Source organism: Penicillium manginii (assembly GCF_028828005.1).
Source record: "Penicillium manginii strain IBT 31320 chromosome Unknown utg000007l:1.0-2284322.0:1.0-2285126.0, whole genome shotgun sequence".
NCBI classification, from domain to species: domain Eukaryota; kingdom Fungi; phylum Ascomycota; class Eurotiomycetes; order Eurotiales; family Aspergillaceae; genus Penicillium; species Penicillium manginii.
Window position 1 is genome coordinate 925,896 of NW_026643108.1, and position 27,448 is coordinate 953,343.

At 49.5% G+C, this 27,448-nt stretch overlaps 14 protein-coding genes across 14 annotated transcripts; 7 read left to right on the forward strand and 7 right to left on the reverse strand.

Moving 5' to 3' along the window:
• Positions 1–10: 10 nt before the first annotated feature.
• On the forward strand, positions 11–2,773 carry N7533_010266 (ribonuclease Z; the record flags this gene model as incomplete). Its single annotated transcript, XM_057106916.1, has 1 exon — positions 11–2,773. The coding sequence occupies one exon, from the start codon at positions 11–13 to the stop codon at positions 2,771–2,773; it is 2,763 nt and encodes a 920-aa protein (XP_056956133.1).
• A 546-nt stretch (positions 2,774–3,319) lies between these two features.
• N7533_010267 (uncharacterized protein) lies at positions 3,320–4,114 on the forward strand (the record flags this gene model as incomplete). The annotated part of the gene is made up of 1 exon (XM_057106917.1): positions 3,320–4,114. One exon carries the CDS (start codon positions 3,320–3,322, stop codon positions 4,112–4,114), a length of 795 nt encoding a protein of 264 aa, XP_056956134.1.
• Positions 4,115–5,418: 1,304 nt separating this feature from the next.
• On the forward strand, positions 5,419–7,040 carry N7533_010268 (pantothenate transporter; the record flags this gene model as incomplete). The annotated part of the gene is made up of 4 exons (XM_057106918.1): positions 5,419–5,825; positions 5,889–6,103; positions 6,156–6,332; positions 6,382–7,040. 4 exons carry the CDS (start codon positions 5,419–5,421, stop codon positions 7,038–7,040), a joined length of 1,458 nt encoding a protein of 485 aa, XP_056956135.1.
• Positions 7,041–7,228: 188 nt separating this feature from the next.
• N7533_010269 (tRNA-dihydrouridine synthase family protein) lies at positions 7,229–9,005 on the reverse strand (the record flags this gene model as incomplete). Its single annotated transcript, XM_057106919.1, has 2 exons — positions 7,229–8,686; positions 8,748–9,005. The coding sequence occupies 2 exons, from the start codon at positions 9,003–9,005 to the stop codon at positions 7,229–7,231; spliced, it is 1,716 nt and encodes a 571-aa protein (XP_056956136.1).
• A 359-nt stretch (positions 9,006–9,364) lies between these two features.
• Positions 9,365–10,898, forward strand: N7533_010270 (WD40 repeat domain-containing protein; the record flags this gene model as incomplete). The annotated part of the gene is made up of 3 exons (XM_057106920.1): positions 9,365–9,389; positions 9,439–10,235; positions 10,284–10,898. 3 exons carry the CDS (start codon positions 9,365–9,367, stop codon positions 10,896–10,898), a joined length of 1,437 nt encoding a protein of 478 aa, XP_056956137.1.
• A 427-nt stretch (positions 10,899–11,325) lies between these two features.
• On the forward strand, positions 11,326–12,012 carry N7533_010271 (40S ribosomal protein eS25; the record flags this gene model as incomplete). The annotated part of the gene is made up of 4 exons (XM_057106921.1): positions 11,326–11,328; positions 11,397–11,439; positions 11,714–11,923; positions 11,990–12,012. The coding sequence occupies 4 exons, from the start codon at positions 11,326–11,328 to the stop codon at positions 12,010–12,012; spliced, it is 279 nt and encodes a 92-aa protein (XP_056956138.1).
• Positions 12,013–12,347: 335 nt separating this feature from the next.
• Positions 12,348–13,161, reverse strand: N7533_010272 (putative heme/steroid binding domain protein; the record flags this gene model as incomplete). Its single annotated transcript, XM_057106922.1, has 2 exons — positions 12,348–12,848; positions 12,910–13,161. The coding sequence occupies 2 exons, from the start codon at positions 13,159–13,161 to the stop codon at positions 12,348–12,350; spliced, it is 753 nt and encodes a 250-aa protein (XP_056956139.1).
• A 589-nt stretch (positions 13,162–13,750) lies between these two features.
• N7533_010273 (GTR/RAG family Ras-related GTP-binding protein) lies at positions 13,751–15,035 on the reverse strand (the record flags this gene model as incomplete). Its single annotated transcript, XM_057106923.1, has 3 exons — positions 13,751–14,600; positions 14,651–14,743; positions 14,809–15,035. 3 exons carry the CDS (start codon positions 15,033–15,035, stop codon positions 13,751–13,753), a joined length of 1,170 nt encoding a protein of 389 aa, XP_056956140.1.
• Positions 15,036–16,213: 1,178 nt separating this feature from the next.
• Positions 16,214–18,106, reverse strand: N7533_010274 (uncharacterized protein; the record flags this gene model as incomplete). The annotated part of the gene is made up of 4 exons (XM_057106924.1): positions 16,214–17,435; positions 17,499–17,795; positions 17,849–17,937; positions 17,993–18,106. The coding sequence occupies 4 exons, from the start codon at positions 18,104–18,106 to the stop codon at positions 16,214–16,216; spliced, it is 1,722 nt and encodes a 573-aa protein (XP_056956141.1).
• Positions 18,107–19,067: 961 nt separating this feature from the next.
• On the forward strand, positions 19,068–21,019 carry N7533_010275 (putative acid phosphatase; the record flags this gene model as incomplete). Its single annotated transcript, XM_057106925.1, has 7 exons — positions 19,068–19,157; positions 19,212–19,248; positions 19,297–19,331; positions 19,384–19,399; positions 19,470–19,635; positions 19,702–20,036; positions 20,100–21,019. 7 exons carry the CDS (start codon positions 19,068–19,070, stop codon positions 21,017–21,019), a joined length of 1,599 nt encoding a protein of 532 aa, XP_056956142.1.
• Positions 21,020–21,146: 127 nt separating this feature from the next.
• N7533_010276 (putative short chain dehydrogenase/reductase) lies at positions 21,147–22,094 on the reverse strand (the record flags this gene model as incomplete). Its single annotated transcript, XM_057106926.1, has 1 exon — positions 21,147–22,094. The coding sequence occupies one exon, from the start codon at positions 22,092–22,094 to the stop codon at positions 21,147–21,149; it is 948 nt and encodes a 315-aa protein (XP_056956143.1).
• Positions 22,095–22,981: 887 nt separating this feature from the next.
• On the reverse strand, positions 22,982–23,802 carry N7533_010277 (uncharacterized protein; the record flags this gene model as incomplete). The annotated part of the gene is made up of 2 exons (XM_057106927.1): positions 22,982–23,349; positions 23,415–23,802. 2 exons carry the CDS (start codon positions 23,800–23,802, stop codon positions 22,982–22,984), a joined length of 756 nt encoding a protein of 251 aa, XP_056956144.1.
• Positions 23,803–24,353: 551 nt separating this feature from the next.
• N7533_010278 (uncharacterized protein) lies at positions 24,354–25,335 on the forward strand (the record flags this gene model as incomplete). The annotated part of the gene is made up of 4 exons (XM_057106928.1): positions 24,354–24,548; positions 24,652–25,064; positions 25,122–25,140; positions 25,207–25,335. The coding sequence occupies 4 exons, from the start codon at positions 24,354–24,356 to the stop codon at positions 25,333–25,335; spliced, it is 756 nt and encodes a 251-aa protein (XP_056956145.1).
• An 890-nt stretch (positions 25,336–26,225) lies between these two features.
• Positions 26,226–26,988, reverse strand: N7533_010279 (TNT domain-containing protein; the record flags this gene model as incomplete). Its single annotated transcript, XM_057106929.1, has 2 exons — positions 26,226–26,852; positions 26,908–26,988. The coding sequence occupies 2 exons, from the start codon at positions 26,986–26,988 to the stop codon at positions 26,226–26,228; spliced, it is 708 nt and encodes a 235-aa protein (XP_056956146.1).
• Positions 26,989–27,448: the final 460 nt, after the last annotated feature.

Here is a 27,448-nt window from a genome sequence, read left to right on the forward strand (position 1 = left end):
GATGCATACTATGGCCACGGCCCGGCGCTTCGTCTTCCGGAAGGGGTTACCCGTGTATATGAACGAGTACAGTGCCAAGGATATTGAGAAGCGACTCCCTGTCGGTGCAGAGGACCCGTTCCAAGAGCCGACCTGGGGGGATGAGAATATCAAGGTCTGGATTCTTCCCATCAAGCCAGAGAACTCAAAGTATTCTTCTCCTTCCCTTTCTCAGAGCCCACGGAAGCGTAGCTTGGACGAGTTCCAAGAGACTGTCGACTTGGAGGAAAAACAAACCCAGGATAACCTACTTAGACAATCGGTTGTCCATGACATGTTCAATTCGACCTGGAAGATGGATGCTTTGGTGGAGACTCCTCTCGCACAAGTGAAGATGCCCGCAGCATTGTTCGTTCGGAACCCTGAAACCAAGGACTTGGAGCAGTACAAGGGACCCATCCCCGGTGACAACAAACCACTTCCCAATATCAACGTCCTCGTTCGGAAGCCCTGGCCTGGTGCGACTGTGGAAACTCTGCCGCCTACCACCCCCTCCCAAGAGGCTCTGTGCTATATTGTGCGCAACCACGACGTCCGAGGCAAATTTGACGTGCAGAAGGCTATGGCCTGCAAGGTGCCTAAAGGCCCTGCATTTGCCAAGCTTGCAGGTGGTGAGAGCGTTATGTCGGACGATGGCAAGACCATCACTCCAGACATGGTCCTCGGTGCCCCGAGATTGGGCCAGGGAGTTGCTATTATGGAGGTTCCATCTGCGGATTACCTCGACGATGTGGTCAACCGTCGGGAATGGAAATCCCCCACCGTCATGGCTGAGCTGAAGGTCTTCTTCTGGATCCTTGGTCCCGGCGTTGGCGAGGACCCTAGGTTCCGAGACTTCGTTGCCCGCATGTCCCAGAGTAAGCATCTTGTCTCTGGCACAGACTACTGCCCGAACTATCTGGCGCTGGAAAGCACCGCCTCATCTACTATCCGCTTGAGCTGCCTCAACGGCGATAACTACACAATTCCCGACCATGACAATGAAACACTTCCCCAGCGCGGAATTGCAGGCAGCGCCCTGCCGGGATCCATCGACCTGAATAATCTTCCCTTCGAGCCGGTTAAGCCTGGGCTGATTATCGATATGGAGCCTACCTTCAAACTGAATACTTCGGAGATCATGAAGCCTGTCAACACGGCCATGGCCGTACGTGTTCCTCGTGCGGTTGCGCAGCGTCTGGATGTCATCAAGAAACGTGTCGTGAAACCCGAGTTCAAGAAGCAGTATGCTGCCTTCCGCGAAACTCTGCCTGGTGCTGACGCCGAGATCTTTGCTCTGGGCACAGGCTCTTCTGCGCCGTCCAAGTATCGTAATGTCTCGGCCACCTTGGTCCACCACCCCGGGTACGGTTACTACCTCCTTGACTGTGGTGAGAGCACTCTGGGTCAATTGAAGCGGGTTTTCGGGCCTGAGAAGTTGCGCGAGGTTTTCCAAAATCTTCGTATGATCTGGATCAGCCATCTGCACGCCGACCACCACCTGGGTACGGTCTCTGTCATTCGTGCTTGGTACCAAGAGGTCTACGGCAAGGACGCCATGCCTGAGGCTCACCCGGAGAAGGACATGGCGAAGATTCTCCAGGAGAGGCGCTTGTGCGTCGTCTCAGATGAAATGATGATCACCTGGTTGGAAGAGTATTCAACAGTCGAGAACTTCGGTTTTGGCAAGGTGTTGCCCATCTCCGCACACCCTGAAGCATCCGGACAAACCATTGTTACTAGATTCAGCTACCGCACTAAGCAAGATGGCGGCCCTCCCTTTGGAGCACGCCACGCCACCAAGATCTCCCTCGATTTCCACCGTGACTCTGATCCTCTCACACAGCTTTTCAAATCCGCCACCGGTCTCAGCGACCTACTCACAACCAGAGTCAAACATTGCCGCGGTGCTCTAGCTGCGTCCTTTGTCTTCCCGGATGGATTCAAAGTATCCTATTCCGGCGACTGCCGACCTTCAGATAAATTCGCCTCCATCGGTGCCGGATCCACAGTCCTCATCCACGAAGCAACCTTCTCAAACGACATGGCCGGATCAGCCCTCGCAAAGCGCCACTCCACCGCAGCCGAAGCCCTAGAAGTCGGCAGGCGAATGAACGCCCGCTCAATCCTCCTCACCCACTTCAGCCAGCGCTACCAAAAGATCGCCCAGATCAACGAAACCCCCAAAGAAAAGGGATCAATCCAGTTCTCACCCTCCCGCCAAGGTGCCGAACCTCAACTCGCTGAGGCTACTACCGGCGGCGCAGCCCCCGATATCCCCCTCGACGACGAGGCCGAGGCCGAACAGCCATCCTCCCGGAAATCCGCCTACGAACTCCTGGACGACATCGCTTTCCCCGAACGCGGTCGTCCAGGTCTCTCGCCCAAGGGCTCCCGGATCCCAGGCCAAAATGCCCCCGTCGCCGCGGCGATGGATTTCATGCGTGTCAAGGTGGGCGATCTAATCTACGCCCAGGCGTACGCGCCTGCGTTGGAGAAAATGATCGATGTCATCGAGCGTGGTTCGGCCGCCGAAGCTGAGCTTCAAAAGAAGAAACGCCAGTTTGAGGATGAGACGAAGAAGGCTAAGAAGAATAAGAAACATTCCAAGGAGCGCGCTGCTGAGGCTGCGGCCGTTGCTGCGGCGCTTGCGGCTAGTATTGCTGCTGACGAGGACGAAAATAAAAAGTCTGTTTGGAGTGCTAGTGAGAGTGAGGATGGATGGGAGACTAGTGATGTCGAGGAGGAGATGTGAATAATTCGCATGGGCTGAAAAGAGTGCCGTTTTGTGTTGCTTGGATGCATGCATGATACCCTGTCGGTTGGGATGGTTGTATTATTATTTTTCTAGAAATGTATAATCTCACTTCTTCATTTTTTTCAGGCCGAGCTAGCAAACGCCAGGGCTACGCCCACACTCAGAGGCAGTGCAAGGCGTTAGAAACTAAACTTCATCAGATGCCCCCCTCCCAGCCAGGTCTAGTACCTTGAAAGTGACCCCAACTAACTATGGCGCCCCATACCCCAACACACCTAGACAGACTCACCAATGGGAGTGCCGAGGATTGCTTTTGGTCTCATTGATCTCACTCGTTTCGGCCCCGTTTCTAGTAATATTCTGACACCGCGACGCTCGAGGGCGTCATTGAGACTCTACCTCCAAATCACATGCGACCCTGATCGATAAAATTCCGAGGCTGATAAGAGAGCCAAAGTACGATGATTTCCACATTTAAACAATCTTCGCTCCATCCAATTACAAACCATCACACTTTGATAACTTGAAAAGAAACCTCGAAGAATGTCACCCAACACCTCACCAGCAATTATTTTCTTCGATGTCTTGGGCACAATTGTGGAATGGAGATTTTGCATCGCGAAGCAACTCAATGCCGCAGCCCAAAAGGTCCTGCAAGATCGAACACAATCTCTGAGTGAAGATATGCGGACACGTGTCTCTCACATGTCTACTTCGAGCTGGCGCGGAGTAGCTGAAGAGTGGCATCTTGCATATATGAACTTTGGGGACAATTATGATACATCTCAGCCTTTTGTCTCAGTGGACGAACACAACCGCATATCTTTAGAAAACATTCTCACCAAACACCTTCTCCGCGATTTATTCAATGACGACGATCTGCAAAATTTAACACTGGCTTGGCATCGACTTGACTCATACTCTGACAGTGTACCTGGCCTTGCCTTGCTGAATACTAAATTTCTGACGTCGACATTATCAAACGGCAATGTGAAACTACTTGAAGATCTACAGAGACACAATTCCTTGCCTTTCAAGCATATTACAAGTGCCGAGCATTTTGGTGCCTATAAGCCATCTCCCGAGGCCTATAATGGCGCTGCTCGCAGGTTCGGTTTCGAGAATTCGCAATGTTGTCTCGTCGCGGCTCATCTTGAAGACTTGCAGGCTGCTAAGAAATGTGGGTTCCGGACAATCTATCTGGAGCGAGAATTGGAGGAAGCTTGGGATACTGAGGGCGTTGCACGGGCTAGGGAAGAAGGGGTTGTCGATCATTGGATCGATGTTGGAGGGTCTGGTCTTATTGAAGTTGCGAAATACTTCGATATCACGGAATAGACGGTGGATATGAAATCCAATCCCTTCTCGAGCCTGGATCAAAGAATCGGAGATACTAGGGCATTTTCCGCTCCTGGGCGGATGAATGCTCATTTTATCACCACGGTTGTCTCACTTCCCAGGTTTACTTTTCGCACGCGCCATCTTGACTACGGAAAGAATTCTCACAAGAAATATATTTTACTCAGCAAAATAGTAGAGCTTTTTTTTTTTTCATAAAAAACAAGGCCGGCCTATCATGTATTAAGAAAATCATCAAGATTTGGTGATTTGCCAGTGCTTTGTCAAATGATACCCCCAGATGACACGATTGATATTTCAGCCACCCTCAATGAGATCAAGAAAAGTGTAGGGCAAACTGTCATTTTCTCATTCTATTCCAAGTCGAGGAAGAATATCTGAAATATTCAAGCAATAATACTGGGCAGAATGCAAATAACATGGACGGGCTTCCCGAAAAAGACTTTTACGAACTGGTTAGCGCCCATGGTCGGAAACAGGTAGATGCCCCTTTTCTATTCTTTAAAGCTTAAAAGTATACTAAGTATACTATGGTCAAACGGTTCAGTTTGATCTAACCTTAATGAATCAGACGCTCAATATGGCACGCGGAAAGCTGCAGACTCCGACTCGGAGTCGCGGTGTCGACTGGTAAGATTTAGATATGCCTACTAGGCGTTCTGGACGGCCCGTTTTCAGAAAGATGTGAATACAGATATGGAAGAAATAATTTTTGTTGTCTTATCTATATACTTAACCGATAGAGGATTTTCTTCTTCCAGTCAGGGATCATTAGTTGAAGTTGAAGTAAAATTTTTTGAAGATCATTCTACATGGAAAGATGAGTTTGTGACTATTTCTGCAAAAGTAGAACTAAGAACTGGATCTTCGCAAGTTACAACCTTGTTGAAATATCATGGATGGATTTTGAAATTTTAGTGACAGAATTAGGACAAACTCCTCCTCGCATGGACATGTTGAAGGGATCTCCTCCCTTCTATCCCAACCCCGCTCGTGGTAATTTTCTCCTCCTATCACACCATCATGTGAATGTCAGCTTGCCATTTGATTCACCACCTTACTGATAGATCTCGCAACCGAGTGCACATTTATCCTTTTCTTCTCGGTCGCATGCATTTGACCTCTACTCTTGCTTCTTCGCCGCTGAATTGGTACGCCTGACCGACCGGCGGGGTACGGCATATCGCGACAACTTTCTCGTTTCACATCAGTTCTCAACTCAACAAATTTAACATCCGCAGTAATTTTTGCTTCCGAAGATCTCTTCCAAGAGAGTCTGCAAAATGAGCTCAGTATTAACAAAGCTCGCGATCTGGATCTGGGGACCAGATAGTAAGGACCGAGCCCTGCTAGCAAAACTCGATGTCACCCTACTTCCCTACTTTTCTTTGATATGGTTTTTATTCGGTGTCACAAGGTCAAGTTACTCCTCAGCCTATATTAGCGGTATGAAAGAGGCACTCGGTTTCCAGGGAAAGGAATACAATTACATGAGCACCGCATATCTGGTGGTCTATGCTGTTTGCCAGATGCCAGGGACAAGTCTCTTGACTATCGTGCGGCCGAAATACGTTTTTGTAACAGCTAACTTGACCTGGGCGGTCTTAACATTGATCACCTATAAGATGACCAAAGCCTGGCAAGTGATCCTGTTAAACGCGATTGAAGGAGGGTTCTCTGCAATCGCATAGTAAGAACCCTGAGAATGCATGTTTGAAGTGTATGGGGATGGCAAGTGCTGATATTTTGACAGTGTGGGTGCGCATTTCATTCTCGGCTCCTGGTATAAAAGATCCGAGCTCGGTATAAGGGCTGCAGTATTCTGCGTCTTTGGGCATATAGGAACTATGGCTGGTGGCTGGATCCAAGCCGGATTGCTAGCATCATTGGCGGACAAGGGTGGTCTTCCTGCCTGGAAATGGATATTCATTATTGTTTCTGTGATGACTATCCCCGTTGCATTATTCGGTACGTCTCCAACCCGATCATTCAGAGATGGAAGTACTCAGCAATACTACAGGTTGGATATTCATTCCAGATCTCCCTTCTCATCGCGCAGCCTGGTTCTTGAACAGCGAACTGAAAGAACATGCAATCATGCGACTAGGTGCGCCCCGCAAACAGTCTTGGGATTTGACGGTATTCAGGAGAGTGCTTTTGAGCTGGCAATTCTGGTTACTGCCCTTTATTTTTATGTGTAAGTATTTAAATTGGGAGATTGAGTGTCCAGTGCTGATATCAGTTAGTGTACTCTCTTTGTGTGCAAATGCTGCAGAACAACGTTATGGCATACTGGATGGCCTCGCGGGGATACACCACTATCCAGCAGAACAACTATCCTACCGGGATCTATGCAACTGCCATTATTGGTACAATTTTCTATGCCGTAATATCGGACAAACTGCAATCTCGCTGGGAGGTCTCCATTGCGATTGGGTTGACTTTCATCATCGGGTCGGCGATTCTCGTATCTAGTCCTTCGACAGATGCTGGATACTTTGTGGCATTTTATCTGCTCGGGACCACTTTCGCGCCTCAGGCGGTTTGGTATTCTTGGATGGCTGATGTCACGAGTTCGGATGTACAGTTGCGTGCTATAACCACGGGCTTCATGAACTCGTTTGACTTCGCCTTCGTTACTTGGTGGCCGCTAGTATTCTATGCCGCTACTGATGCCCCTGATTTTCACAGAGGTTATATTGCAAGCTTGGTGACGGGCGCATTGACCCTCCCATTTATTGGCTTGATTGCCTATCTGGAGAGGAGAGATCGAGCACGGGGTGTGATTGGAAGAGTTGCGTTCGAGAGCCCGGTCAATGACCACGATCGTGATGGGCGAGATGATGATTCAGGCAAACTTGTGGACACGCCAGTTAATGTACAGTCGGCCGAGATTGGTGTGTAGTTCGTTTGGGAAGAAGTGAACTAGAGAAAAAAGCCCTATCTTCCTTAGTTTAGACGAAGACTTGAATTTTTATTATGTATCGAGCCGCTATGCAAAGCAAATATCTATCAGTGCTTATGTACTGCCCGAAGCCTCAGGCATTTCTATTCCATATGTATCCTGTACTGTGCCGAATTGAGTGCTCAGCTTTAACCGCTGACCAAACGATCGGGAGTAAGGTTTTCGGCTCCAGTTCCATTCGCTGGGGTGGAAGTGCCTTCCGAAGTAGATGTCTGAGTTTCGGTGGATTCCTTCTTCTCGTTGTCGGCCTTCCCTTTAGATGTAGTCACCGTACCCTTAGCAGTGAGGGCACCACTCTTTATAGCTTCCTCGGGTAAAGGTCGAACATGGGGCTGACACACCCACCAAGGACGACCATACTCGGCGATGGTAGCCTTAGAGCCTGTTAAAGACTCATCCGGTTGCTTCTCAAACTTCTCGGGGTTTTGTTCATATTCTTTCAGTCCAGTCTTGATCGCTCGCTCAATGAGAGTGAGAACTTTCTCAAACGCGGCCATATCACCAGGCCGGGATTGAGCAAGCGCGTCTCGAACATTTGTATGGGTTCCAACCATGGGCCGGAGAACTTGAAAAAGGTGACCTTGCATGAAGCCAAGGTTGGGGGAGTTGGTCCTCTTGACCTTCTCTCGTCTCTGTTTCTTCTTTGGTGGGCCATCTTCCTCCTCGTTCTGTTCTCCTTCCTTGAATTCTTCCGCTGCATCGACAGGGTCGGATGGTAAGAAGAGCGGCTTGCGTTCTGGAATAGGTTGCTCGAGGACGTATTTGTAGATAATGTCGTAGTATTTGCGAACAATCGCATCAATCCGGTACCCACCCTTTCCATCTCGGCCCCGCCAGTACTCTCGACCTTCACTTCCAACGGGTGGTGGCTTGCTGAAGACAGTAGGGTCGGAAAGGTTTCCCTCGGCGCTCATGACTCCGTCGGCTCCGGTTGCCTCGAGACAACGCTCGATATCATCATTGTTCAAGATGTTACCATTGGCAAAGATGACAGTTTCTGATGGTAGATTATCGCGCAGGTAGCGGATGTAGCTCCAATCTGCCAGGCCTGTTTCATGACCCTTCTGCTCTCGGCGACGTCCATGGACTGTGATAATGTTTGCGCCGGCAGAGAGAATCATCTTTGCATATTCCAAAGTCTTCTCCTTTGTTTCCTGGATGCGGAACTTTGCAGTGATTGGCACTGAGAGTTCAGTCGATAGCTTATTGATGAGTTTGTAGATCAAATCCCAGTCCTCCTGGAGAAAGGCACCGTAGTGTCCCTTCCTGGCAATGCCTTGCGGGCAACCGAGGTTTAAATCGACGGCGTCGCAAAAAGGTGCAACGTGTTTTGCTGCTTCCAGGAACTCATTTGGGTTGTTTGCGCAGAATTGAACGAAGAGGGGACGGTCGAATGAGGGGTTCCCGTCCAGGAAAAGCTCGTCCTTCTTGTTCGTATCTCCGATGGCGGCCCGAGTGGGTTGGAAACACCCGGATCGGACACGTTCCTGTTCTCCGAATAGACGTGCGTGATACATAGGTGAATATGCGAGGAGGGACTTCGACTCGTTCTCGGGCATGAAGGATCTTGTGAGCATGCGCCAGGCCTGAAAGAAAGAGAAGAAAAGTCAGTGTAAATTTCTCGTATGTGGCTTATGCTAGACTCACGAATTCGGATCGATCAACCATCGGAGCCACGATATACTTAGGGCTTCCAATGCTTTCATAGAACTGTCTTCCTAGTAGTTTCTTTTGAGGTGCCACGGCGGACGGCAGTTCGGTGCCATTTTGCGCCTTCTGCTGCTGCACGGTGTCGGACGCCATTCTAATGTGCGGTCGGGTATTTTTGAAGACGAAGCGCCCCGACCAAGGGGATGATCTGGTTATGAGGCCTATTTTGACTGCCGAAGCCGAATTCCACTTCATCGGAGAAGGACGACCATCTCAACTTTTTGCCGGCGCGCTGCTTATCTCGGAACGGAGAATAAAATATTCCGTGTTATCTTATCGGAGTGGCAGCTTATCTAAGTACTCATGCCTGAGGCAGTAAATGTGGATGCCTCACCCGCATTGGATTGGATGAGACCCATCTTGATATATTCTCTAAGACGTGCAAAATAGCGACTATTTTACGGCTGGGTCGATGGGATTTTAAACCACTGGCACCAGAATCTCTACTTTACAAGTCCTATCTTTCTTCTCCTTCTGATAGACTTGCCTACGGTCCCGGGTTCTTGATATACCATTGAGCGCATACGCGACTCATTGTTGACAGAGCATCAACAATGGATGCCTCGACTGGAACCGGAGGTAAATTCTTTCTTTCAAGATCATTAATCAAATGCTAAGTCTAAACCAGCTCCATTTGCCCTCTCCTTATCCAACGATGGCCTTTTTGCAGCTCACGTCGATGGCAAAGATCTTGCCGTCTATTCAAATTTGGCATCCGAGCACAAGGAAATGCAGACTGCTAAAGTCCTCGAGACAAGTGTCAAATCTCTCAAATTTTCTCCTACACGAAATTCAATAAGGTCGTTCACGGATCGACGTCTTCTCAGCTCCAATGAATCCCGCATCTCCGTCTGGCAATTAGAAGAATTGAAGCTGTTCGCCGAGATCGAAAACCTTGAGCCTGGAACACTCAATGTTGAATTCGGAGCCGATGAGAACGAAATCCTTGTATTCCATGCGTGGAATACGAAAATGACTATTCACTCCCTAGACACAGGGCGCAGCTCCATGATCAAGTCACCGAAATCTTCCCACCCACTTGGATTTGGATATCGCCCGCAAACCAAGCACTTCGCGATTCTATTAAAACCGGATGCATCTGACCTACTTACCATTCATGACCCCCAATCCTACAATCTGGTCAGCCGAGTTGTACTCTCTACCAACGATGCCCAGGGCTTAAAATGGAGTCCAGATGGGAGGTGGATTGCCGTTTGGGATGCTGCCAGCTCTGGTACCAAGGTGCTCATTTTCACGGCGGACGGACAGCTCTTCCGGACTTATAGTGGCCCATCCGAGATGGATGATTCATTTGATCTAGGTGTTAAACAGATTGAATGGGGCCCTGTAGGGAAAGGCGGCACTTCCAATACTCTCGCTGTGGGCAAGGTCAATGGCAATGTTGACCTGCTGCGAACCCGAACAGTATGTACCTCCTCAAAGAACTGACCAAGACACCTCTGACTGTATCAGTTTACTTGTTCCACTACACTTTCGCATGTTTTCCCGCTCGATCAGTCTTCGCCTAGAATCTGGCGCGAGCGATCCACCAGCGCCCTCGGAGATGCAGAGTATGCCGAGACGACATGCTCCTCTGCATTCAACATGAGTCCCGAGTGTTCGGGTCCACCACGAGGTGTACAAATTATGACATTCAGCCCCGACGGAACGATGCTCGCAACTGTGGATACTATGCGATCTAATGTTGTCTGGATATGGGCATTGGACAACACGCCCAGGTTGATATCTGCGCTGGTGCATGAACAGCCTGTTCGCCAACTAGCTTGGCACCCTTCGACGCCGCAGCTGCTCATTAATGCAATTACGAACAATTTACCTACGATTCGATGGTGGTCGCCCAATGATCAGCCGGTGATCGCCCGCGTTCCTACTCAAAAGAGCGAGAGTGGGAAGTATGAGGTGAAGTGGCTTGTTGAGTCGGAGAATGATGCGACATTTTGGTTTGCTTCGACCGAGGAGTATGTGGTTGGGTATTTGACTGACGAGAATGGTATTTCTGGGTTTGAAGTATTAAATTCTGTGACTAGTCGAGGATATGGGAGTCATACGGGGAGTTTGAGCCGTTAGATAGAGCTACTAGTTTGATGTAATGTGTAGTAGTTCTATACACAATGCCCTAGGAGCGCTGTGTTCCACGTTCCACATTACCACCAATTTGAACAGTGCAATAAGCATCAAGTATCAATCAACAATTATCCTTCCTTTCACTTTAACATTTGTTATGCTGAATCGTAAACGAAATCCACGAACAATTTGAATGGACTTGTAATAACCCCAGTATCCAGCATCAGTAAGCATATGGAGAGTACATATACGGTACAATGTATGCTCTGCGTGAGTCAGCCAATCACATGCGCCAGACTAACCGAGTTTGCACCACACGTGACCTGGGGCTTAGGGCTTGGTGAGATTAGTCATGCCCCACGGCCATTTTCGCACTGCGATCCGCCGTTCGAGACTACCTTCCTTCGACTATCCGCAACCGACAGACAAAATGGTGAGTGACCATCTCAAAATGCCTCAATATCGTCGCAAAGACACGAGCTAATCATTATTCAACTATAGCCACCCGCAGGAAAGCAAAAGAAGAAGTGGAGCAAGGGCAAGGGTACGCTATCACCACCATCATCACCGTTACCAGCACCAGCACCACCAATATCGCCATGAGCATCCATCCATCCATCCATCCAGCCGACCGTGACAGCGACCATCAAACCCTTATTCTCGCCCGGCCCCAACTACGCACGAAGAGGACGAGATTTTGAGTCGTTTCGCGATCGGACATGGATGGTGGTTCAAGATCAGGACATGGACGAGCATGGACATGGACATGCGAAATACCTTTGGAGCAAACGGCGACTAACATGATTTTCTGTCTCTAGTCAAGGACAAGGCTCAACACGCCGTTGTCTTCGAGAAGGCCACCCTTGAGAAGCTCAACAAGGATGTCCAGTCCTACCGCCTCGTGACCGTCGCCACCCTGGTCGACCGTCTCAAGATCAACGGCAGCCTGGCTCGCCGTGCTCTTGCCGACCTCGAGGAGAGAGGCCAGATCAAGAAGGTCACCAGCCACTCCAAGATGAACATCTACAGTGCGTTTCCCCGAATTCAATATCTCGACTTTTTTTTTTACTCAGGACTAACATCTCCCCTCTTAGCCCGCGCCGTCGCCGCCGAGTAAACGCTCCGTTCCTCCATTTCTCGCGGTTGTCTATTTCTCTTACGAATGATATCATTTCACATGGGAAGCTCAGTGTGATGCTTAGTGGCCTGGCTCTCGGCACTGTGGACCTTCGTCCCCTGGCCTAGTATCAGGTTAAACGAAGAATAAAAAAGTTTCAAAACTTCAATTTTTCCCCCCGCTATGTTCTGCGTAATACGTAGATTTCAAGTCCACTATATCGGACCGACAGTCCACGCCATCAAAAAATACGCCCCACGAATGCTGTAAATACGTTCCTCCTAGGTCACCATCCTTACATCCTCCTCGTTTCATCCAAGCGGCATAACACCCCTCTACTTCCCCTCCATCTCACTCCTCTTCGGCCTCTGACCCGCCGCCGCCTCACAAAGAGCCCGCTTCCCCCACACCTCATCGCCCTCCCCTGGCTGACCACTCACTCTCCCGACCTGAAAATACTTCGCATGATTCCGGAAGAACCCCTCCCATCTAGCAACCGTCTTCTCAACCTGCTGCCTAGCAAGTCTAACCTCGCGCTCCTTGCGAATCTTCCTCTCCCCATTCGTAATCCCCTCATCCTCCACATCCTCCACCGGCACAAACATCAACTCCACACCCCCAAGATCAGGCGTAAGATCTTCCTGGAAACAACCCGTGACAAATGCGCGCGTTGCGTCGCGGCCGGAGAAGAATCCGTACCCGCCGCCTGGTCCGTACATGCCCGGGTTCGCGGATACGTCGAAGATGGACCCGTTGACGGCGAGGTAGATTGGTAGAGAAGGGTCGCTGCCATTGTAGAGGGATAGTTCGGTCGGGGTGAGTGATATAGGTCCGGTCTAGGGGAGAAGTCTGTTAGTTTCAAGTGTCTCACTTTGTAGCGTCGAGTGAAGTTCTCACCATGTACGACTTCAGTACCGGCCACCGTGTATACCACGGTCGGTATCCCCATAGGACGGATTCAGAGTTTGTGATGTAGTATGAAAGACTGCATGATGCGATGATGAGTGTTGCTAGCACGCGGATAATGTCTAGGACGCTGATGCCGCGGTCTTCGTTGGGGGTGTGGCGTGATGGTTGTGGTGCTGGTGTGTTTGTCTCGCGATTGGAAGCGGAGGACGCGGCTGTTTGTCGCTGACGGAGTTCCGACATCGTTGGAGGGTAGTTTTTGTCTGCGTTTAAACTTGAAGGTTCAAGTTGCTGTTATTGGTCATTGGAGGAGGTGGTGGTGGCCGCTTTCAAATTTGTGGTGCGGTGGAAATCTGGGGAAGATCGCCTCGGTTCAAGTTGGTCTGAAGATGCTAGTACTGCCTAGTAGTTTGGGTGCGCTGCAATGGATGTAGCACACACATCTGATCGATCCCTAAATTATATTTTGTTTTCATGTACCTAGTACTAGGTAGTATCCTTTTTAAAATATCTAGGTACTAGGTACTCTGCCTTCGAGACTTATATCACTGACAGGAAGGTACCAGGACCATACTAATAGTTACATCTCACAACAAACTACTACTACTAGTACTAGTTCACTAGTAGTACTTGTCTACTAGTACAACTTAAACTTGACCTTTCGACGAAAACGCCGAACTTGAAGCAATGGGCGTCTGATCCTTGGTTAGAAACTTGAATATTCAAGTTTTGTCATCAAATTCATGATTCTAGCTAGAAGGTATTCATGAACATGCGATGTGCCGAGTCTGCTCTGACACAACCAGCTAGACTTCGTATCCCTACATCCAGCTTAATGACCATCGCGATCCCGCGCCGCCTGCTCTTCCTGCTCCTGTTCCCAGGACCGAGAGAAAACTTCATTCAACGCGTCCTGGAAGGTGCGACAGTTCATATCGATAAGTCCCTTCTTCTCCTTGGCCTCGGGGTTCCTAATCACCGAGACAAGGCACAAGTACTTGTTCATTTCCATGAGATGAATCATCGTCTCGTCGTGCAGTACGACATGACTCTCTGCCTCCTGCACCTGTTCGCCTTTCGCCTTTCGGAGCGGGTGGTCCCATGAGTACAGTTCGGAGATATCGACAATCACATCGATGTAATCGGAGCACATTTCGTAGCAGGCCATATCGACAGGTCGGGTATCGGAAGCAATGTAAATCTTACTGAGAACGTCGAATAGATACGTTTTCTCGAACCCGCAGTTGTTCGAGAGCGTGTTGATCAGGTTTTCGAGGGTGGAGAGGTTGGGGATGAGCTTTTGGATGACCTTGCTGAAGGCTTCGAAGACGGAGTAGTCGTAGATGGAGGTGAGATAATAGTGAACAGGCGCGTTTTCATAACCCGCGTCGCTCAATTCGTCGGAGATTCGCTGGACAATGTCCTGGAAGGTATCTTGGCGGTATTCATCGGATAGCCCGTCCACTTTGTGGATGAAGACTTCAATGTTGATGCCGGGGTAGTACTGTTGTACAGTTAAAATGGTGCGGTTCAACCGCGCAACCGAGTCGAGGTAGTCGTCTTGGGCATCGATGACCCAGACGAGTGCGCCTAAGCTTCCGAAGATATCCTCCAGATCGAAAGACGGCTCAAGGTATTCCAACTGTCCGGGAAAGTCCCAGACTTGGAAGTCCATGAAAGAGCTATAGCTAAGATTAGCCCGAGAGTTCAAATGAGATGCATTGGCCCTTACTGGATGGAATCCTTCTGGATCCGAGTGGTGGATTCAAGGAAGAGTGTCTCGTTGGGGGGGCATCTTGTGAAAGACGACACTGGCGATGGATGACTTGCCGCTCCTAAACATAGTTAGCAACGCTGGCCTCTGGTAGGCGAAGTACAATGTCGACTTACCGGCGAAGGCCCATCAGAAGGAGACGAGGTTTGGCATCGCGCGGCTGAGTATCGGGAACAAGGCTTGACCGGGCATGTGCCGAGGTGCCGACTTGGTGATTTCCCTGTAGGTTTTTTTCAAGGCTTAGCTGGGCTTCGGACTTGAGATGAGATGATTGCCGGGTGCCAAAGGGCTGTTCGACATCCCGATCGACCGACCAGGCTCGCTCGACAGCTGGCCAGGGCATATTGGGCTCAAAAGGTTCCGCGCATAGAAGGGGAGGAAGCAGAGTGCGCGTGCCAAAGGGCGATCACATGCTCGATATAGCAATCGCGTGTGAAGTGAATACAGACATGAAGATTCCGGAATCATTGGGGCTGGGAATACCCTCCGATGTGGTCCACGGGGTTCCGGGCCATCACAACTCACGGGGCGCCATATGGACACCGCGCGTGCGCGCCTTAACACACCTGGGCGCCTCAGGCTGGGATTTCCTCTGATCTTTGCACCTGCATACTAAGAGGCAATATACACCGATTTGGATGGATTCAGAAATCAAAGAGGACCGGCACTGAGCGTTTGTCTCACCATTGATGTGCCTAACACGCAGGCGAACGCGGTGCGCAAGTGATAGTCACGGGCAGAGCGGGCAGAGCGGGCAACAGCGAGCAGCCGGGGAGGTGACAGTGGCAAGGCAAGAGTAAAAGAAAAAGAAAACAAAACAAAACAAAACAAAACAGAGGAGAAAAAGCAAGGAATTGGGCAGATGCGAACATAGGACATAGGATAGGGCTTGGGTCCCCAGATGAGGTGGAGTGGAGCGGGGAGAGCTTTCTTACCTCCATTGAAGCAGACGATCACAGCGGGGAGGGTTCCTGAGGCAAGTTAGCATGCACCACTGCAACAGACAGGGAGGTACTTACAGAGTACAGGAGTTGCAGGGAGCCAAGAGCGGGGGGCCGACAGGTGATGATCAAACGAACCAGTCGAGATCGAAGAAGTGCATCCGCCTTCAGGCTGGGCAAGATGGAGATGTAGTAATGGCAATGGCAATGGCAATGGCAATGATAATGTAGGGATTATCAGGCCTGCATCATCTATTTGAAAGAGGTAAAGTAAAAGAGAAAAAAAGAACGGGAAGCAGGGATTGCCCTGGTGTTGAAGTGTGCAGTGAAGTGATGTGAAGTGAAGGAGGGGACGAAGGCGGAGTTGCTATCGATAAGAGTTACATTAGACTTAGAGAAGGTACGGAGTAGAGGCTAACCTATAGCTATGGTAGTACTAGTAGTTAATTAACTAGAGTTAACTATTAACGATGATACTTAATTTAATAGCGAGTCTCAAGATTGAATATGAATTTATCATTGTATATCTATAATCATAACTTTTACCCATAGCTACCTATCTACCTAGGTATAGGTATATTCAATGGTGAAGGTGCCCACGACCCCCGGAGCGGACCATCTCGCTGGTGCGGTGTTTTCCCCCGTGACTATGGCTCCCATTATGGCTCCCATTATGGGCAACCTCCTCAACCTCTTCAATCTCCAGTTCAGGCCACTCCTCCCAGCCATCTTCCCAGATCCCTGCTAGTTTCTTGTTTTTGCGCTCAGGGCTGAGCTTTTGATTGTTCATGATCTTCTCCCATTGGTTCATCTCCGCATCATCCAACAGGCACTCGTCCAGAATGGCTGTCAGCTCAGTCTCATCCACCCCTTCGCCAATAAACACTATCTCCTGTCGTCGGTCACCCCAGGGTCCCTGGAAGTCATTCTCGATCGATTGTCGCACATCCTGGTCCTCAGGCCACGCCTCATCAGGGATCTCTGCGAACCAGGGACCTCCGCAGCCGACCGTTAGCATCCCGCCCGCTTGGCTCCACTCGCCAAACTGGAACGCCCGCGTTGCCAACCAGAAAAAGCCCTTGGATCGAAGCACTGGCCCAAATGCCGCGTGATGACGCTTGTTTTCAAGGATCTCTTTGGGATCTGGTTGATCAAAGTCTTCTAATGATCCGCTGTCGCCGTCGCTCTCGCTCTCGTCTCCGTCCCCCATCTCTTCATCTTCGTCTTCATCCTCCTCCTCGTCTTCCAATTCATTATTTTGGAGCAAGATGAACTTGTCGTGAAGCAATGAGAAGAGTTTTCGAGGGTGAAAAGGTCGTCGCGCCGAGTAAACAAAGTTGTTGATGCCATATTCCAGCGTCTCCGGCTTGGGCGCCAATCGCTCCCCGTTGCCGGTCCTTTGCATCGTCATCTCATGCAAACTGCGCAGCCAGCCAGCCCCCGAGGCGGCCCGGATGAAATCAAACTTGCCAGTCGATATGATTTCACGGACGTCAATTTTAGAGTAACTTGATTCAAGCACCTTGGCGTCTGGATTGAGCAGTTTGAGAAGCTGCACGATTTTCTCGCGGTGGGCTTGGTCGATGGTTTCAACCTTGTTGATGATCAACACGTCGGCGAACTCAATTTGATCCACCATGAGGTCGGAGATTGTTCGCTCATCCTCTGGGACGATCTCGTCTTTGCCGTATCGGTCGGAGAGGAACTCGGTTGTATCGAAGCTGGAGAGAAGGTTGAAAGCATCGATCACGGTCACCGTGGTGTCGAGGCGGGCCATGGTGTGCAAACCACCCAATTCCACGCTACCGAAATATTAGATCATCTTCATCCCTGCTAAGAAGTGGCTGGAATTTTAGAGCACCTACATCTCGTTCAGGATCTTCTTCGCCTCCTCATCGTTCTCGGCGCTGATTTGGTCTTCGGCCTCTAACATGGCAGAGCTGAACTCTGCTGTGAAGGTCTCGGCCACCTGCATCGGCTCACTAATACCAGTGCTTTCGATCACCACATATTCGATCTCGTTCTGTTTTGTGAGGCGGGCTAACTCGGCCAGCAGATCGCCACGGAGTGTGCAACAGATGCAGCCATTTTGCATCTGGATGAGCTTTTCTGTCGTTTGGGAGACCTTGTGGTTCTTGATAAGGGTAGCGTCGATGTTCAGTCTAAGGATAATACAATCAGCGTTATTCATCAGTCTGGCATATGCAATACTCACTGGCTCATGTCATTGACAATGACTGCAATTCGCATTCCATGGTCTGGGGATCCAAGGATGTGCTTCAGGAGAGTTGTCTTGCCACTACCCTGTCTGATGGTTAGTATTTTATCTGATGCACACGGTCCTTTGAGTCAATCTTACCAAGAATCCAGAGAGCAGGGTGACCGGTAGCTGCCGAGCCTTGGACTTCTCAGCCTCCTGATTAGGGACCTGGACATGGTATGCCACATTCTCTCGACCCGAATCAATAACCATTGTGTCTGTGCTCGTACGGTTTGCAATTCTCTGAAAACAAAACGAGAATAAAGAAGAATCGCAAGACTTTTTCTCTTAGAAACCTTGCGGGCGACTCATTTATGCCTCCCAGGCCTCGCCTCCAAGTTCCTCATCGTCCGATGTCGTTGGTCTCATATCCCATGCGATACGTATACAGATACCAGTCCCCCAAGGTTGATATTGAAATAGTGGAGATGGGAGTAGTCCAATGAAGACGAATCTTCCCCGTGATGCTGATAAATCGAGGGTTTTGTGTGGCTGGCGGGTGCGGTCCACAAGGTACCTGAATGGCGCCGCTGACCTTCACGGTCCTCAAATGACGGGGGCAATTCTGTAATCTGGTATTAACGATGGTTCTATTGGCTGCGAATTTCCACCCTGTTTTAATACTAATGCGGACCACCCTGACTTCAGCAGCACTGGAATCCGTGTGTTTATCTGAGAGGACACTTTGCCATGGAGCCGTGGTGGAAACTTGACGATTGTAACTGAAGATTATTTTGAAGTATGCTAAAATGAAGATCGTAGATAAACCATGATATTCCCTATTCCTACTCGTAGCTACTTGCCTGATAAACGTGGGACTGATAGCAGCCGTCATTGGATACTAACTAGTAATAGGGTTAGGGTATAGTTCATACTTCCCGATATGGCCTCAGAATGAGCCGCCCTTAACGTTTGAAAGGAAAATTCGAATGCATCTACAATTGACATCGCAATGATACTAATACGAGTGGTAGGTAATAGCAATGACTATAGTAACTATACAGGTCTACTACTAGTAACTAGTTAGTTTACCCGAGTATGTACTTAGTATACTCACAGTACCCCCACTCCCCCCACGGGGCCTCCTCACCGCCCAACTGGGCCCATCCTCGGCCCAAGCTATCCTATGCGGTGCTCCGCTTTAATCTTCGAGTTCGACTCATCGCTCGAAAGCATGACAACCCTAATCCCCCGTGAGCCTTACTCCCCAGAGGAGCTGGATAGGCTCTATCCTAAAGGTCTGAAGTTGCAATTGGTCCAGGTTGTGAGTTTAACCCCCCCCCTATAGCTCATCCCGCCAGCTCCGAGCTAATCCTAGTCAGTTCCTTCGTCATGGTATGCAACAGCTCCGCCCTGTATGTCGGTTGACCGTTGAGCCCGATCGCATTTTTAACCTAACATAGGCGAACGTACACCCGTTTCCTCGCGATTTCAAAATGTGAGTCGCCAATCCTCTCGCTATGACTCTATCATACTAATCGTTCTCTCAGACAGGCCTAGCTCCATGTAATTCCCCCTCACCCCCCGTCCCGCTCCACACGATGCGGCCACCCAGCTAACTTTTCTCCGATATAAGACTGGCCATACTGTGGAGTTGCGAGACGTATGGTCCAGATGGCCTCCAGCAGTGAAGATCTCTCTTCCTGGAATGGTTTTCAGTTTCGCCGGAAAATGGAGTCCTTTGGGAACAGAGACCAGTCCGTTGTTGCAGTAGGCGCGGGCAATGAGATCGAGGGAATCTGGTCAGTTGGTCCAAACGAGGGTCCCGATCGACTTGAGGAAGACACAAACAGCTAATACTCTCACAGCCAGCACGGAGAACTCACCGATAAGGGTCGCGAAACTACCTACGCGCTAGGCCAGCGATTGCGCCATCTCTACGTTGACCAGCTCGGATTTATGCCTGCGATCAAGTCCGATAGCGAAGACATGTACCTGCGAGCGACGCCGATCCCCCGTGCTCTCGAGTCGCTGCAGCAGGCCTTCTGGGGCATGTACCCTACCAGTGCTCGCACCCTCGACTTCCCGCCGCCTGTCATTGTCGCCCGGTCCGTGTCAGAGGAAACCCTTTTCCCCAATGAAGGCAACTGTCGGCGATTCCGCCAGCTGGCTCGGCTCTTCGCCGACCGTGCAGCCTCACGATGTAAGTGTTTAGTCCTGGAAACCCCTACCCCTCCTGATCAATAATAGCTCACGCCCGCGACAGGGAACGATTCGGAGCAGATGGAATATCTGAACAAACTTTGGTCTAAATACATGCCGGAGACTTCACCCAAGGTGGCGGTGGATGCGCACCCTCGTCTGTCTGGTATTATGGATACCATCAACGCGACTGATGCTCACGGACCGGCAACTAAGCTTCCTTCTGAGTTCTACGACAAGAAGGGCCGTGCGGTGATCGATCGCATCGCGGTCGAGGAATGGTTCGCCGGCTACAACGAGAGCACTGAGTACCGCAAGCTGGGCATCGGTGCCCTCATGGGTGACGTGGTAGACCGCATGGTTAGCACTGCCGTTGATGGCGGTTGGCGCAGCGAGACCTCTGCCTCTGGGTCGGGTAAGCCCGAAAATGGCAAGTCAATCAAGTTTGCCATGAGCGGGTGCCACGACACCACCCTGGCCGCAATCTTGTCCAGTGTGGGTGGGTTCCAAAATGGATCTTGGCCCCCTTTCACCTCGTCCATTGCAGTTGAACTATTTTCGCAAGCTCCCGATAGCCGAGCCTATGCCGGATCCATGCTCGAGGAGTTCTCCAACCCCCGTGTTGCTGCTAAGAAGCCCGGTCTCTTCTCGTCTCTTATCGGAAAGAAGCCTACAGCCCAGCAGCAGTTGGCCCCCTCTGAAACCGCCCGCGCACCCATTGAGTCGTTCCCCGAAGAGACTCGCGAGTCCCTGCGCAAACACTATGTCCGCCTCCGCTTCAATGACCAACCTGTTTACATCCCCGGCTGTGCTTCCAAGCCCGAAAACCACCTGCCTGGAGACGAGAGTTTCTGCACCTTGGACGCCTTCAAGGAAATTGTTGACAAGTTTACACCTAAGAATTGGCAAGATGAGTGCATGCAGAACCTAGGACAGGGTCTGCACGGTCCTAATGACCAGGAACGTAGCACCGCTGGCTTTTAGACATTACATGTTTTCTTCTTGTGCGCTGAGCTTTTTAGGTGAGATTTCCATGCAAATAAATTAGGTACGGTTGGGCGTAAATATTGCCAACGCATTATTAGTATTAGATCAACGCTTTCAAGAATATTCACCTGTTCTTAGCTTTCTCCTCTTCTTCCTTCTTCAGTGCCATAAGCTTCTTCGAGGAGATCATCATCAGCATAGACCGGGGTAGAATATCAAACGAAAGTCCTTGCAGCCAATGCCAAAAGTATGCCCAAACAATGACTCGCCCGCATCCAACCCGGTTCAATCCAGCACTGGCTAGAGTCCTGGCATCCGGTACAAAGAGCCCAGCCTGAACATCGAAGCCAGCTGTTTTGACTTGACCAACGCGCAATCCCAAAACCTCAATGTTGCGCTTCTCAGCCTTACACTCAGCCTCAAGCGCCTTGGTAAACGTATCCACGAACCCCTTGGTTGAAGCATAAACACTGATATAAGGCATACCAAAAGCCGACACGGACGAAACATTGGTGATAACCGCTCCACTCCCAGCCTCCAAAACAGGAAGCAATACACGGGTAATCTGCGTCATGAATCCAGCATTCATCGAAATAGTCCTCTCAACCTCCTCAAAGGAATAATCACTCAAGACCGTATACGGCCGAACCTCGCCGCCAACATTATTGATGAGAACGGAGAGCTCGCCGCCCTGTGCCTCAAGAATGCACTTAACCTCCACAGCAATCTCATCCACATCAACCGTCAACCCGACAACATCACGGACAACAATCTCAACCCGACGAGTCGGGAATTCGGCCCTGAGCTCCGCCGCGCGCGTATCGAGTTTCGCGCGATTGCGCCCGTGGAGAATGACGTTGAAACCGCGTGCGCAGAGTTCCTGGCTGAAGCCGAAGCCGATTCCGTCGCTTGCGCCGGTTACCAGGGCCCAGTTGTTCTTTGTGCGGTTGTAGGTGTTTAGAGAGGTGGGGAGGAGGAATGTTGTTGCCGAGCGAGTGAATTTGAGGGTTGTGTAGGCTAGTGTTGCCAGGCCGATGTAGCTGAGGGGTGTTTGCCAGGGTGAGAGGTCCATTTTGGTGTTGGGTGGGTGAGGGCGTGGAGGGAAATGGTGAGGTTTGGGAGCTTGTGTCACAAGGGCCTGTTTGGGTTTTGGTTTTGGTTTGGTGGATCGTGAGGGATCGGATCGCGATGGTTTCGAGGATCAACAGGGAAATTGCTAGATCGGGATTGTGAGCTGTGCTCAATTGTGTGCAATTCAAAACAATTGCATGTGGTTCAATGGGATATTATAACGAACTGGTAAGGCATTCTGTATACTTGTACTACTAGTATTTTATATTATGCGCATCATCGGTGATTCGTCGGCATCGGGCCGGTCGTCACGCCGAGCACCGACTTTCGGGCTCGCGAAGCCCGATCTGATAACAATAGAAAACTATTGGATTAGGATGAGTACCTTCAAACAGAAGGCTTGAAGTAATATGATTGTGATAAGTATTACCATGTTTGGAAATTTGTTAGTATAATCAATCCGCTCCGGATGAATAGTAACCGACGGACGAAAAGTCGGCGGACTCACGTCAATTAATTGCTAACTGGAATATGACTAGTAGAATTTATACAATTTTTGGATCTCTTTGCAATTTCTTCCTCCTCTCATTTCAATCAAAACTCTTTGGAATCTTCTAGTATTCAGTGAAATAAGATAGAAACCGGGCCTCGCACGAAACCATGAGATACTAGTATTGTCATTTGAGTTTACAGCATTGGCTTCGATCTGATTAAGAGATCATGCTTTGTGTTGGCAAACCCGAAGTATTTAATTATTCACGTCTCATCTCTAAATTATTCATGAGTCATACGCAGACAAAAGAGAACTAGAGAGCAACATCGCATTTCAATCACTCTCAAACCACACAAGCCCACAGTGGTAGGTGGTGTGTCGTCCATTCCTGGATCTCAGTATATCAACCCTCGTTGTCGATACTTTTCCTCCATAACAGCACCCCTCTCGTAATCAGGTAATAATCCTTCAAAATGCTTTTTTCTAAGCTGGCCCGTCCACATGTCTTTCACCGCTCGTCCCCATGCAATGGGGGAGTGGTATAGTTCGGTTATGCCATGATCGCTCGAAACAGCGGCCATTTTATTCAAGCCTGCAAGGGCACGAGAATTTGGTGAGTTGTATTCCCCAACATCGGAGCTAATAGCGGCATGCAAAAGCCCGAGTGTGAAAGTGTGGCAGTTGTTTCGAATAACATTATACTTTGCTCTCGGGGAAGATGATGTCGGATCAGCGGTTCTCATGAGCGATGCGACTCCCTCGGCTAGGTCCGTTAGTTCCGTATCCAAAGCCGAACACTTTTGATTCCCAGGGCCCAACTTAACTTACACATGTTTGCTAGCTCAGCATCTGTTGCTGTTGTTTCTCCGACGAGTCTGTCTGGGGTGGCAGACTTCCAAGACTCCCACCTGGTCTCATCAACATAACGCCAAGTTATTTCCAGGTTCTCGTCGGTCTGGAGCTCATAGAGATATGGACCAATCTTCAGTGCCCAGTGCATCTGTAGTTCTTCTGGGGCGGCATATTTAGTGATTCCGATTCCTCGAGCCACGAAATGGTTGTATTGTGGATATACCCCGGCCCATCCATCGAGCCATCGGGATCTCCAGATAATTGGGCGCTCGTAACGGCCAGCGTTTGTCTCGATTATTTGAGCTTGTTCAGGCTGTTGGCGGGACCTGCGACCACCCCCCGAGGACGAAGGGAGATGTAACATTGTAATGTTGTCGAGTTGAAATAGACAACTCTTGATGTAGAAAATGATTCAAGATACTTTGGTGGCTTCTCATCTTCCCTTTTAACTTCTTCACAACAGAACCATAAACCATTTTCCTGTTCTATAATCAGGCAGAGATCTTTAGCCAAAGGGAAACATGCCTCGCCTTGTGGGCCAGTGGGGGTTCATGGGGGCCAAATGAGCCAGCTCGAGTCTTCATTGGTTGGGAAGGCCTCATCGCCTCTGTGGGCTGTGTAGAAAAGCGTGCATGAGCTCGGACGTAAATAGAATGATCGGCAAAACACCGGGCAAATGGCATGCAAATTACGAAGTAGCCAATCAAGAACTTGTGCACATTATCAAGCAAATTTAGAATCTTACTTGGGTGGGACTGTTAGGGCAAGGCACTCAAGGCAGTGAATAGCTAGCTCTCCATTTTTTGTACTTGATTTCAGGCAGATTCCGAAGGTTGGTTTAAATGGGTGGAATGAGTCGCCCTTTTTCAGACTTCGATTCTTCAATCTTTCCACCATTCACTCTGAAAATTCGAAATGGCTCGACTCAATGACTTGCTTTACTGCTTCCTCTATCTCTTCACTTGGCCATACTACGCAACATTTGTGAGATACACACTTGAGCCACTCAAACGCATAGCCGGCCCACAAAATGACTTGGTGGAGTTGAGCCAATGCGTGCAAGACTTTGCATTGGGAAAAGCCGCAGAACTCAAGTATATCGGATTTGCTGTAAGTTTTTACTTCCGTTGCAGTCTAGATCTAGTCATATTCTTGTCAATCTACTGCGAAAACTCGCGATGCTTTGTGTATTCCTTACTGACGACCTTCAAAGGCAACCATCAATGCCGGTCTCACAGTCGCTACATTCTCCTGGCCTCGACTCGATGGCGCACCATGGGCCGCCCCTGCGCTGCTGTATGCATCCCTCTTCTTTACGATCGGAGGTCTTGTGACTGGCTCGCAGCACATTATGTTCTTCCACAAAATGTGCCCCTACAAGACCGAGGAAATCGCCGATGAATTGGATGATGCCACGAAGCACAATGTGTATCAAGCTGCCCGCGCACAGCTGCTTGATGAGCGTAGTTCGTGGTCGGTGATCTTTAGGCTTGATGCTAGAGCCGGTGATATGAACGTACCTGTGGGAAAGGATATCGACAATATCCTAGGGCAAAGGAGAATCAATCCCGGCATGATCCTGACTTGGCAATGTCCTATTATGTTGATGGCTTGGTCGTGGGTCGGGTACTTGGTGGCGATAGTAGTACTAATTTCGAGGCCATTCATTGCACCTGTCAACAGCAACACAGATGAACGAAAGGTGAGTGTTTATATCGACTTTTTATATATTTCGCATTTGGGGACAGTCAAGCTAATATTTTCCTAGACTGCGATCTTTAGCTTGACCTTTGGTACTTTCATGTTCTTAGCTTTCATTTGGTCATCGTGGTTCATCTATCAGGCTAGCAGAAGCTTCAAGATCATCAGCCCGCGTGCTCGGTTATTGCCTAAATGATGACTTGATTTGAATTCTTCCAACATTTAATCTCGTTCATCTCGAAAGATGTTCACTGATGGTTCATGCGAGTCGCATAATTGAGTTCTGGTATTCCCCATACGGTGCACGCATCCGAGTCACCTGAACAGGTTCTACGCTACTCTGAGGCGAGCAAGATTTCTTCGACGTGACACTATGAAATGTGATCTTTTCAAGAGAAATACACGCGTGAAGCCTACAAGTTATGTGAACGTGCATGGCGCGCAAAGGGTTTTGATTGCTAGCATGTTCATCGCTACGAAACCAACAAGGGCGGTTGGTCATGTTGCTATTATCGCTCCAGGAACTGCCCGTCCTCAATATCTCTGGTTGGGGCAGATAAAGGGCAAGGGCTCACAATAGAAAAAAAGGCCGAGTCATACTTGGTCTTAGAAGAGCAAGCGATCGGAAAGCAACTTGATCCTCGGTTCCAATTGTGATTTAGCTCGCCTTTGAATTAAATTCTCATCGAGGCAATTATTTTGATTTTATTCTTATAAACACAACCCAGACTATCAATTTGTGACATACATTCTATAGATACCTAATTAACGGTTTTTTGATGTGCCATTTTTACAGAATAGAGCGAACATCACGTATAACGTCTCTCCTGTAGCTCCCTTGAACCAATTCAAGGTCAGTATACATCGATGGCTCTGGGTAGACACCTCGACGGTCTCTCCATTTGGCTCGGAACCCCATTTCTAATCGGAGAGCAGTTCTAAGAGGTTGAACGTATTTGGCAATTATATATGGTACTTTACTAGTATCAAGCTTATGTGAGACCCAAACTCCATAATTAAGACAAGAGAAAGTTTCGTTTTTCAGATAGTTCAGCCTTGCCGATGCACCGAAATATAATAGCTTCACTAATTAGACGGGCCAGCAGTATATCCATCGGAATATTCAACTGCCTCATCATATTCCTCGGGCGTGAGCCTCTTCAGATAACCTCCCTCCAGCAATCCCATGACATTAGTATACGTAACGAATTGAGTTCCCATGCCGGGCTGCTCAAACCAAGGCGCAATAGGGCCCAAACCAACAACAAAACTCTTCTTCACTTGATAGACATGATAATTGAACGGATATTCTCCGTCATAGGTGATGAGATTGCTCGGCGGCAGTGAACGCTCGATATATGGTGCACCCAGCGGTGCAAGGAACGATCCATACTCAGACCCAAATCGATCAACCTTTTGTCCGACTGGAAGAGTTGCGTTGCCAATGATTGCTTTGCCAGCTGTGTTTTCGACATAGCCGTTGGATGGCGGGTACTCGTATGAGTCACTGGAGTTTGTTGAGCCGGCCCATTTTGTGAGGAACTCTGTCGGGCAGAGGGCACCGAGTCGGGCGTAGGTGCGCAGTTGATTGTTCAGGGGGAATTTCTTCGGTGCGTGGACTGGTCCTAGTCGTGGGTCGCCGCAGACATAAGTCTTGTTTTGGGAGACGATGCCAGCGCAAGGGTCTGGGTAGCAGCGAGCGGGAAACTTGAACTGTTTGTTTATTAGCTTCTGGCCTAGTGAAGAAGATTGAAGGGAGGGGGTTTACATCTCCATTTTCCCGGGCATGAGGAACGGCCGCTGCCGAGACAGCGAGGGTCAATAAGGTGCTGAGAGTGAAAAGCTGCATTTTAAGCCGGACTAGAATTGAGGAGATTGGGTTGAGTTGCAAACCGCGGTGTTTGCTCCATCTAAGTACTTATACGAGCCCCAGCTGCCAAGTCACACTGCGGAGCCATTCTGCAACCCCATTTCGAAAACCCTGGAGATCGGGTTCGTTATTCAGTTCTTCAGGTGGGGATTGTTGAGGACCAGACAGCATTGAGCGACAAGATTGACGCATAGTATTCCCTTTTAGGTACTCGGCTAGGAGATGAGTGGGGAATGGCGGCAGGGACGGGATTCTGCAAGTCAGATCAGAAAAAGAAACAGAAACCATGCAATCATGCGAGACTTGCAGATTGGCAATTAGTGGCGACATCCTATGGCGATATTCTCCGACCTTTCAAGGTTAGAGTCGGGCGAAATAGTCCATTACATATGATTTGGATCGCCAAGAGGGTGTTTGGGTGCCAACTTTTCAGACTCTA